This window comes from Protobothrops mucrosquamatus, unplaced genomic scaffold (assembly GCF_001527695.2).
Source record: "Protobothrops mucrosquamatus isolate PMUCROS unplaced genomic scaffold, P.Mucros_1.0 scaffold3542, whole genome shotgun sequence".
In the NCBI taxonomy this organism is placed as follows: domain Eukaryota; kingdom Metazoa; phylum Chordata; class Lepidosauria; order Squamata; family Viperidae; genus Protobothrops; species Protobothrops mucrosquamatus.
In genome coordinates, this window is record NW_015389510.1 from 9393 (window position 1) to 21250 (window position 11858).

General features: G+C 44.0%; 1 protein-coding gene across 1 annotated transcript in view; it reads right to left on the bottom strand.

Moving 5' to 3' along the window:
• LOC107297814 (transient receptor potential cation channel subfamily V member 2-like) overlaps positions 1 to 5711 on the bottom strand; it is a gene marked incomplete at its 3' end in the record, with an annotated part of 14178 nt that extends 8467 nt beyond the window's left edge. The window contains 4 exon segments of the mRNA XM_029286391.1: positions 1002 to 1130; positions 1532 to 1684; positions 3309 to 3442; positions 5530 to 5711. Of these exon segments, the coding sequence (XP_029142224.1) occupies positions 1002 to 1130; positions 1532 to 1684; positions 3309 to 3442; positions 5530 to 5711 (598 nt within the window).
• Positions 5712 to 11858: the final 6147 nt, after the last annotated feature.

The following is an 11858-nucleotide window of genomic DNA, read 5'->3' on the forward strand; positions in this document are numbered from 1 at the left end:
GCAACTTCCCAACGGAAGCCCTGTGATGCACACAAAATACAATGCACATAAAACACAAGTGCAAATGGGCTCAAGGCTTCTAAGACAATGTTAGGCTGCCATCTTCACTGTTGGGACCCCTCCCGGGACACCCCAATTCCCTCCACCAATAGGAACTCCTGATGATCTCCAACTTTGTTTATATTAAAAGTTTCAGTTTTCTCTTCAATTGTCCACTCTTTATGAGAATGGTAACTTTCTCGTGTTTAAACTCGAACCCAAAATCTCTGTTGCTAAGCGAGATATTTGTTAAATGACTTTTGTCCCATTTTACAACCTTTCTTGCCACAGTTGTTAAGTGAATCACTGCAGGTTAAGTGAATCTGGCTTGCCTATTGACTTTGCTTGTCAGAACTTCGCAAAAGGGATCACATGATCCTGGGACACTGGGACCGTCATGAATATGAAGCAGTTACCAAGCGCCCGAATTTTGATCATGTGATCACAGGGAGGCTACAACGATCGTAAATGTGAAAAAACGGTCATAAGTCTCTTTGTTCAGTGCCATTGTACCTTTGAATGGTCACTAAACAAACGGTTGTAAGTCGAAGTCTACTTGAAAATTTCCCCCTCCCATCTCCATCTTGGCTTCTAAGGAGAACCATCTTACCCAATAAAGCTTCAAAACTTTTCCAACTACAGTGGTAACTCAGTACTCAGACTGATTACTTCCGGGAGGCACAATGAGTACCAAAAACTATGAATACGAAACACATTTTTCCCGTAAGGAATAAGGTAGTGAGTCACAGGGCAGCTGACACCAATAACTTCTAGCTTGTACGTTGAGTACCAAACAAACGACGAGTCAAATTTTGGGTTAAAATGCATTGAGTACCCAACTTGATGAGTTTCATGTAAAAACTCATCTGGCCCTAAAAACTTCACTTGACCCTAAAAATCTCCGTGGGTACCCACTTGTGTCTCTGTGGAATGAAAACTGAGTTTTCTCTTGCTAGCCATACCGAAATAAAAGCACTGCTGCTGGAAAAAAAGACCAGAAGCTTTGATGTGGACATCAGCTTCGTTCTCCATCAGGAACTTCACAAGATCTAAGTTCCTCTTCTCGATGGCGATGTGGAGGGCTGTGTGGCCTGCAGAGAAGGGATAAAATGGAGGAGGAGGAGGAGAAAGAGGATGAAAAAGAGGAGGAGGAGGAGAAAGGAGAAGAAGAAGGAGAGGAGGAGGAGGAGGAGGAGGAGGAGGAGGAGGAGGAGAAGAAGAAGAAGAAGAAGAAGAAGAAGAAGAAGAAGAAGAAGAAGAAGAAGAAGAAGAAGAAGAAGAAGAAGAAGAAGAAGAAGAAGAAGAAGAAGAAGAAGAAGAAGAAGAAGAAGAAGAAGAAGAAGAAGAAGAAGAAGAAGGGAGGAGGCAAAAGAGAAGAAGACAGCAAGAAGAAGGATGGAAAAATAATTATCCCAATTGTAGATCAACTTCCAGCCACCCCACCCTACAAAGCAGAATCCTCCACCCTCACCGTCCCAAGAAGGAGCCTTACCTTTGTAGTGGCTGTCAGTGCAAGCGGCATTGATCAGAGGAACGCGTCTGTCGGTCTCCTTGTCTATCTTCAAGAGCAAAGGGATGGTGGGGTTCAGCTTGTCTTTCGAATTCAGCAAGGCCTTTATCAAACAGGTTTTTCCTGTCTCCCCATCTGGAAGAAAGAAGTCCAGGAAAGGATGCTTGGGTGATGCCTGCCTCATCTTCCATCTTCCTAAAGCAGTGTTTCTCCACGTTGGACACTTGAAGATTGGCCCCCTCAGAGAGGGCTCGCAACTTGGGAGTCCTCCTGGATCCACGGCTGACATTGGAAGACCATTTGTCGGCCGTGACCAGGGGGGCGTTTTATCAGGTTCGCCTGATCCACCAGTTGCGACCTTTTCTGGACCGGGACGCCTTGCGCACGGTCACTCACGCTCTCGTCACCTCTCGCCTGGACTACTGTAATGNAATAATAATAATAATAATAATAATAATAATAATAATAATAATAATAATAATAATAATAATAATAATAATAATAATAATAATAATAATAATAATAATAATAATAATAATAATGTTGGAAGGGACCTTGGAGGTCATCTAGTCCAACCCCCTGCTCAGGCAGGAAACCCTATACCATTTCAGACAAATGGCTGTCCAATCTCTTCTTAAAAACTTCCAGTGTTGGAGCATTCACGGTTCTGGAGGCAGGTTGTTCCACTGGTGAATTGTTCTAACTGTCAGGAAGTTTCTCCTTAGTTCTAGGTTGCTTCTCTCAATACATGAACCTTTTAACCAATCGTCAAATTCATCAGATTCCTGATTAACAACCAAGGAATTCTTTTCTTTAGACCAGCGGCCAGGGGTAGGCAACCTTGGCTCTTTTATGATTTTTGGACTTCAACTCCCAGAATTCCTGAGCCAGCATGGGGGAACTATGGCCCCTTCATGACCCGTGGACTTCAACTCCCAGAATTCCTGAGCCAGCATGGCTCAGCTTGGAAACCTCTCTCTTTCCCCTCAGCATGGCTGGCTGAGGAATTCTGGGAGGTGAAGTCCACGAGTCATAAAAGAGCCAAAGTTGCCTATCCCTGGAGTAGCCAATCAAGCTATGGCTAGTCTAGAGAAAATAAGGATTAGGGGTGACACGATAGCACTATTCCAGTATCTGAGGGGCTGCCACAAAGAAGAGGGGGTCAAATTATTCTCCAAAGCACGAGAAGGCAGAACAAGAAACAATTGTTGGAAACTGACCGAAGAGAGAAGCAACCTGGAATTAAGGAAAAACTTCCTGACAGTGAGGACAATCAACCAGTGGAACAACTTGCCACCAGAAATTGTGGGCGCTCCATCACTGGAGGTTTTTAAGAAGAGGCTAGACAGTCACTTGTCTGAGATGGTATAAGTTCTCCTGCTTAAGCGGGGGGCTGGACTAGAAGACCTCCAAGGTCCCTTCCAACTCTTATTCTATTCTATTCAAATACAAAGCCCAAAGAAGGTATAAAAACCCACCACTCCCAGCTCCATTTTTCAGCCCCCCCCCCCCGAAATATGCTGTGTCAGTGAAGTTTCTGGCAACTAAATAAACTGAACCTTCTTTCCTAAGCAGTCTCCATTTTGTTTATTCCCACCTTGGACTGGACCTCCAAGGTCCCTTCCAGCTGTATTCTGGTTTGCCCCCAATTCAACTCTGAGCTACAAATATTCTCCTCCAGTAGTAGTTCCATGAGGTGTGCCTTGTTTTTACACTAATGTAAAGTCACGAGAGTCAGCAGGGAGCAATAAGCAATTACCTCTATATTTAGGGTCGCTGAGAGAGCTGGACGTTTTCCGCAGATAATCGCTCAGGCCATTGAGCAGTTCAGGATCTCCTGCTACCACGGCCTGGAAAAGACGGTCCCTGTCGAAGCGATCTGGGTCATCCTGTCTGGAGAAGAGAAAAGAAAGGAAAAAGGTCCAGGAGGGATTTGGTCCTTCAGTCCTTTGGCTGGTCCATTTGCTCTCTAAAGATCTGCCCAGAAAGACCCTGGGCTCATCCACAGATCCCCCTCATCCAGCGGGGGGCTGGACTAGAAGACCTCCAAGGTCCCTTTCTATTCTATTCTATTCTATTCTATTCTATTCTATTCTATTCTATTCTATTCTATTCTATTCTAGTCTAGTCTAGTCTAGTCTAGACTAGACTAGACTAGTCTAGACTAGTCTAATATGATTCTATTCTAGATTCTATTTTAATATTATTCCATTCTAGTCTAGTCTAGTCTAGTCTAGTCTAGTCTAGTCTAGTCTACTCTACTCTACTCTACTCTATTCTATTCCATATTTTCTCTTCTATTTTCTATTTTCTATTTTCTATTTTCTCTTCTGTTCTCTCTTCTCTTCTAGTCTAGTCTAGTCTAGTCTAGTCTAGTCTACTCTACTCTACTCTACTCTATTCTATTCTATTCTATTCTATTCTATTTTCTATTTTCTATTTTCTATTTTCTATTTTCTATTCTGTCCTGTCCTGTCCTGTCCTGTTCTCTTCTCTTCTCTTCTCTTCTCTTCTCTTCTCTTCTCTTCTATTCTATTCTATTCTATTCTATTCTGTTCTCTACTATTCTATTCTATTCTATTCTATTCTATTCTATTCTATTCTATTCATCCACTGCAGGAATATGCCCCAGTAACCATTTTATATGTTTTTATCTCATTCAGAACGGTAGCGGTTTCATGCAGGGCTGGCCCAAATGTTAGGCAATGAAGAGTTTTGTTTCGTGATCTTATTATCGGACAGGTGGTTCTTTTAATTCTTTGAGTGTGAATAGCAATAGCGTGACAGTCCCTGCCTGCCAAATTCTAATTTGTGGGACCTGACACACAAGGAAAAAGAGGTCAGGAGGGAGCAAGAATAAAGCAGCTTTTGATACCACTTCATAAAACCCCAAGTTGGGATCTAAACAGTTTTAAGTATTCTTGACGCTTAAGTTAAAACTGAGGATAGATCACCGTCAGTTTCTTTCTAAATAGATTTTATTTATTTTCTTTAATTATGAGAACTAGTGTGGTCTAGTGGTTAAGGCACCAGCTAGAAAGCAAGAGATTGTGAGTTCTAGTCCCGCCTTAGCCATGAAAACTGGCTGGGGGCCTTTGAGCAATCACCAGGTGATGGTGAGTTCTAGTCCCGCCTTAGCCATGAAAGTAGGCTGGGTGCCTTTGAGCAATCACCAGGTGACGGTGAGTTCTAGTCCCGCCTTAGCCATGAACGCCAGTTGGGGATTTGGGGCCAATTACCAGGAGACAAGTGAGTTCTAGTCCCACCTTAGCCATGAAAGCTGGCTGGGTGCCTTTGGATCAATCACCAGGAGATGGTGAGTTCTAGTCCTGCCTTAAGATACAAAAGCTGGTTGGGGACATTGGGCCAATTACCAGGAGACAAGTGAGTTCTAGTCCCAACTTAGCCATGAAAGCTGACTGGGTGCCTTTGGACCAATCACCAGGAGATGGTGAGTTCTAGTTGTGATTTAAGATACAAAAGCTGGTTGGGGACGCAGGAGACAAGTGAGTTCTAGTCCTGCCTTAGGCACAAAAGCTGCCTGGGTGACTTTGGGCCAATCGCCATGAGACGGTGAGTTCTAGTCCTGCCTTAGGCATGAAAGCCACCTGAGTGACTTTGGGCCAATCACCAGGAGACGGTGAGTTCTAGTCCTGCCTTAAGCACAAAAGCTGATCGGGTGACTTTGGGCCAGCCAGTCGCTCTCTCTCTCTCTCAGCCCAACTCACAGAGTTGTTGTTATGGGGAAAATAGTAGAAGGAAGGTGCATTGGATGTGTTCACCGTCTTGACTTATTTGCAAAAATAACAAAAGCAGGAAACAAACGAACAAATAAATAATTGTGTTTCTGCATTGCTTTAAGACTGCTGCATAAAATAAGAAAGCAACCCATAAGCCTTTGACAGAGATAAATGCAAAGTTCCTTCTGGTCGTGAAAATCTGTAAAATAATTCCCACCGGTACCAGGGATAATTACTTACTTTTTGGGTCCTGACAGATAATCCAGATTCACCCGAATCCGTGGGGAGGGGGTCCTTTCCTTCTGGAAGGGGGTTTCCAAGGCTGACGGTCCATGCTCCTTCCCAGATGACCCCGTGGCACCTGCGTTCAGATCCTCTACAAGGCCGTCAGCTGTCTCCAAGAAATAGCGGGAATTCTCCATCGTCCAGGATGGGAGGCTGGCGGGGTGACAGTGGCAGATGGGCCAAAGGGCTGACCCCAACGGGCTGGCAGAACTGGAGGGGTTGTGGGGAAGGGGTTGGGCTAGACACGGGGGTCCAAGGGACCAGTCCACCCTCTCTCAGCCCAGCCTTCCTCGGTGTTGTGGGGAGAAAATAAAGGCCAGGGGGAAAAAAGGAAGGTGTAAAACTGGCAAGCAAACAAAACAGAGGTGGAGGAGAGACAATACGAGATAGTCCTCTATTTACAACCGTTCATTTAGTGACAGTTTGAAGTAACAACGTTACCGAAAAGAATGACTTATAACCAGTTTTCACACGGTGATGACGTTACCGTTTCACACTTATATCCTCATGGTTGCGTGATCAAAATTCAGATGCTCGGCAACTGACTCGTACTTATGACGGTGGCAGTGTCCCAGTGATCCCCTTTTGTGACCTTCTGACAAGCAAAGTCAATGGGGAGGCCAGATTCGCTTAGCAACTCTGTCACTGTGATTCACTTAATGACGGTGGCAACATGATTAGGGGACTGGAGGCTAAAACATATAAGAAATGGTTGCTGGAATTGGGTATGTCCAGTTTAATGAAGAGAAGGACCAGGGGGGGACATGATAGCAGCGTTCCAATATCTCAGGGGCTGCCCCAAAGAAGAGGGAGTCAAGCTATCCTCCAAAGCGCCTGAAGGCAGGATGAGAAGCAATGGATGGAAACTAACCAAGGAGAGAAGCAATCTAGAACTAAGGAGAAACTTCCTGACAGTTAGAACAATTAACCAGCGGAACAACCTGCCTCCAGAAGCTGTGAATGCTCCAACACTGGAGGTTTTTAAGAAGAGACTGGACAGCCACTTGTCTGAAAGGGTATAGGGTTTCCTGCCTGTGCAGGGGGTTGGACTAGATGACCTCCAAGGTCCCTTCCAACATCATCATCATCATCATCATCATCATCATCATTTTTATTAAGTTCGTAAAACGGGGCAAAACTCACTTAACTGTCTTCCTGAGCAACGGAATTCTGGGTTCCACGGTTGTCGTGTGTCGACGACTAACTGTAAAACATTGTCAAGCCATTTGCGAACTTTCCAAATTTAGAGCTTTTGGGAGGAAGGAGAAAAAGAGGAAGAGAAAAGGAAGGCTGCCAAGTCACTTTTCTCAGCGCTGTTGGGACTTCGAGCAGTCACTAAATGAATGGTTGTAAGTCGAGGACTATCTGCATTAAAATCCTAACGTGCCATTGTAAGAAGCAGCCGTGTGTCAATCTTACAGTAAATATCCATGAAGATAAACCTTGCACATGAAATGTCTTTTGGCCTCGTCCCTGATGCGTAAAACTCAGAACAGGTCGGAGAAGTAAATTTCAGAAGTACCGAGTTAATAATAATAATAATAATAATAATAATAATAATAATAATAATAATAATAATAATAATAATAATAAAGTTGGAAGGGACCTTGGAGGTTTTCTAGTCCGACCCCCTGCTCAGGCGGGAATAATAATAATAATAATGATAAAGTTGGAAGGGACCTTGGAGGTCATCTAGTCGAACCCCCTGCTCAGGCAGGAAACCCTATATCCGTGGTGGTGAACCTATGGCACACATGCCACAGGTGGCATGCAGAGCCCTCTCTGTGGGCACGTGCGCCGTCGCCCCAGTCCTAGGCCTTCGGCTGGGTTTTATAAAACCTTTTCGCCACCGTGTGCAAAAAAAAAAAAGGTTCAATCAATCAATCAGTTTCAACTTCTCCTGGGGAAAAAAAAAGATCTTGCAAAGTTGGAATTGATTGATTGAACTTTTTAGTCCCACCCAGTCTGCCGTTACCACTGCAGCCGTGCCCACCCAATGGGCCACACCCACCCAATGGGCCATATGCACCCAATGGCACCCGACGATACATAAGTGGGTTTTGGGTTGCAGTTTGGGCACTCGGTCTCTAAAAGGTTCGCCACCACTGCCCTAGATCATTTCGGACAAATGGCTGTCCAGTCTCTTCTTAAAAACTTCCAGTGTTGGAGCATTCACCGCTTCGTTCCACTAGTTAATTGTTCTGTCAGGAAGTTTCTCCTTAGTTCCAGGTTGCTTCTCTCCTTGATGAGTTTCCATCCGTTGCTTCTTGTCCTGCCTTCAGGGGCTTTGGAGAATAGCTTGACTCCCTCTTCTTTGGGGCAGCCCCTGAGATACTGGAACCCTGCTATCCTGTCCCCCCTCATCCTGCTTTCTCCTTTTCTCCCCAAGAGGGCTACTGAAGGATGAGGGCTTTTTTCTTCTCTTACCCACACTCGGCTGTATTTGCTGCCAGAGCTGGTTCTTTGGCGGCCCTGCTCCCTGGATTTGAAGGGGGCACTTAGGAACGACCAAAGATGACTTTCGGGCCGCTGTGGACCCACCCAGGAAAGGGAATCCTGAAGATTGTAGTTCCTTGTGGGAATAGCCAGAAAGTCAGTGGTCTTTATATATATATATATATCTTCCTATTGGCAGAACGATTTCGTAAGCATGCCTGGGACTTTTAATTTCACTTTTTGAACTTCTGCTTTTTATCTGTTATCTTTACATTGGCTGGCTGAATACTGATTTATTTCAGGCGCCACCTGGACTATCTGCTTTTTTCTCTTTGAGTTGTTTGGTTGTTTATACCAGAATCTGCTTTCTCGTTTGGAAACAAGGCACATATTTTGGGATGGAGAAAGTGTTTATATTGTTTCCATCCGTTGTTTCTTGTCCTGCCTTCAGGTGCTTTGGAGAATAGTTTGACTTCCTCTTCTTTGTGGCAGCCCCTGAGATACTGGAACACTGCTATCCTGTCACCCCTCGTCCTTCTCTTCATTAAACTAGACATACTCAATTCCAGCAGCCGTTCCTTATATGTTTTAGCCTCCAGTCCCCTGATCATCTTTGTTGCTCTTCTCTGTACTCTTTCTAGAGTCTCAACATCTTTTTTACATTGCGGTGACCAAAACTGGATGCAGTATTCCAAGTGTGGCCTTACCAAGGCCTTGTAAAGTGGTATTAATACTTCACCTGATCTTGATTCTCTCCCTCTGTTAATGCAGCCCAGCACTGTGTTGGCTTTTTTGGCAGCTACAGCACACGACTAGCTCCTATTTAAGGGATGGTCCATTAGGACTCCGAGATCCCTCTCACAGTTGCTACTATTGAGCAAGGTACCCCCTATACGGTACCTGTGCATTTGGGTTTTCTTGCCTAAACATAGACTCTTATTTTTCTCACCATTAAATTGCTATTTGTTAAATAGGGTCTAGTGTTCAGGTCTGTCAAGATCCCACCCCTCACTGCACTACTCAGCTAAATGAAATACATCCTATTAGTAGCAAAGCAAAAATAAACAGCCTATTTACTTCCTCTGATTTAAAACGAAACTACAAGTGAAGTATTAATACCACTTTACAATGCCTTGCTAAGGCCACACTTGGAATACTGCATCCAGTTTTGGTCACCACGATGTAAAAGAAATGTTGAGACTCTAGAAAGAGTGCAGAGAAGAGCAACAAAGATGATTAGGGGACTGGAGGCTAAAACATATGAAGAACGGTTGCTGGAATTGGGTATGTCTAATGAAGAGAAGGACAAGGGGGGACATGATAGCAGTATTCCAGTATCTCAGGGGTTGCCACAAAGAAGAGGGAGTCAAGCTATTCTCCAAAGCGCCTGAAGGCAGGATGAGAAGCAACGGGTGGAAACTAATCAAGGAGAGAAGCAACCTAGAACTAAGGAGAAACTTCCTGACAGTTAGAACAATTAACCAGTGGAACTCCTTGCCTCCAGAAGCAGTGAATGCTCCAACACTGGAAGTTTTTAAGAAGAGACTGGACAGCCATTTGTCCGAAATGGGATCGGGTTTCCTGCCTAAGCAGGGGGTTGGACTCGATGACCTCGAAGGTCCCTTCCAACTTTATTACTATTATTATTATTATTATTATTATTATTATTTCCAATACAGCCTTTTGCACCTGCTCTAACGTCATCTCATTCATGAACCATATCGTTTCGTTTTAGGATGGGAACAAGATACTCACTGACAAGCTGATTTTCACAATGCCTAATTGCCCCAAATCTCCAAGAATCCTTTGCAGGGATCTCCAGCGGTCGGTTCACCTGGCAAACACAAGAAAGTTGGCCAAGATCCTTGGCCCAGAACCACAACACACCTTCTACACCGCTAGATCTGCAGCCCAGAGGAAGAGCAGGGGTTCCACTTGGGGTAGGGAAGCCTCAAGTATGTCTGACAGCGAGATTATTGCAAACTTTATAGCCCTGAAAAGGAGGAAGTGGTTAGAATACTCTGTCTTGAGAAGCTCAGAGACACCATCGTGAGATTTTCTCCATTTCTCCATTTGAAGATTGTGTTTAGAGGAAACGAGAACATCTCTGACCTTGTGTCCAAAGCAGAAAGTCCTAACGTTTGTAAGATATTACTTCTCCTTGGACTAGAGGTCAAGCTCAAGCAGGAGACCCTATACCATTTCAGACAAGTGGCTGTCCAGTCTCTTCTTAAAAAGTTCCAGTGTTGGAGCATTCACAACTTCTGGAGGCAGGTTGTTCCACTGGTTAATTGTCCTCACTGTCAGGAAATTTCTCCTTGGTTCTAGATTGCTTCTTAATTCAGTTCTGGCTCTGACCAGACTCGTCTGGCACCATAGGCCGCCAGTTCCCCCACCCCAAGTCCCCCTCTCTCTCCCTCAATCCTCAATCCTTTTTGTGTATATAGAGTGGGACTTGATTGTGTGGCTGCCATCTTGATTTTTTTTGACACCCTTGTGTTTCTTGGATGAGCTCCCGATGCCATCAACGGCATAAAATGACGTGAGTTTTCCAATTGCATTTTTTTAAAATTCCAGGCTGTTTATTTAATGACTTAAAGGTGTAAACTTAATAATAATAATAATGATAATAATAATAATAATAATAATAATAATAATAATAATAATAATAATAATAATAATAATAATAATAATAATAATAATAATAAAGTAGGGACCTTGAAGGTCATCGAGTCCAACCCCCTACTCAGGCAGGAACCCTACACCATTTCAGACAAATGGCTGTCCAGTTTCTTCTTAAAAATTTCCAGTGTTGGAGCATTCACCGCTTCTGGAGGCAGGTTGTTCCACTGGTTAATTGTTCTAACTGTCAGGAAGTTTCTCCTTAGTTCTAGGTTGCTTCTCTCCTTGAATTAGTTTCCATCCGTTGCTTCTTGCCCTGCCTTCAGGCGCCTTGGAAAATAGCTTGACTCCCTCTTCTTTGGGGCAGCCCCTCAGATACTGGAATACTGCTATCATGTCACCCTTAATCCTTTTTTTCTCTAGACCGGCCATACCCAAATCCTACCGTATAACGGTTCTTCCTATGTTTAGTCTCCAGGCCTTTAATCATCTTAGTTGCTCTTCTTTGCACTTTTTTTTTCAAAGTCTCAACATCCTTTTTGTAATGTGGTGACCAAACCTGGGTGCGGTATTCCGAGTGTAGCCTTACTATAGGTTTTATAAAGCGGTACTGATACTTTGCGTGATCTTGATTCTATGCCTCTGTTTTATTCAACACAGGATTGTATTAGCTTTTTTGGCTGCTGCCGCACACGGCTGGCTCATAGTCAAGTGATCCAATGGATCCAGGAAATTACAGACCTATCGGCCTGACCTCAATACCTGGGAAGGTTCTGGAAAAGATATTCCACACCTGGAATACTGCAACCAGTTTTGGTCACCATACTACAAAAAAGAGATTGAGACCTTGGAAAAAGTTCAGAGAAGAGCAACTAAAATGATCCAAGGCCTGGAGGCTAAAACATAGGAAGAACGGCTGCGGGACTTGGGTTTGGCTAGTCTAAAGAAAAGAAGAAATAGGGGTGACATAATAACAATATTCCAGTATTTGAGGGGCTGCCACAAAGAAGAGGGGGTCAAATTATTCTCCAAAGCACCAGAGGGCAGGACAAGAAACAATGGTTGGAAACTGATCAAGGAGAGAAGCAACCTGGAATTAAGGAGAAACTTCCTAACAGTGAGGACATGAACCAGTAGAACAGCTTGCCACAAGAAATTGTGGATACTCCATCACTGGAGGTTTTTAAGAAGAGACTGGACAGTCACTTGTCTGAAATGGTATGGGA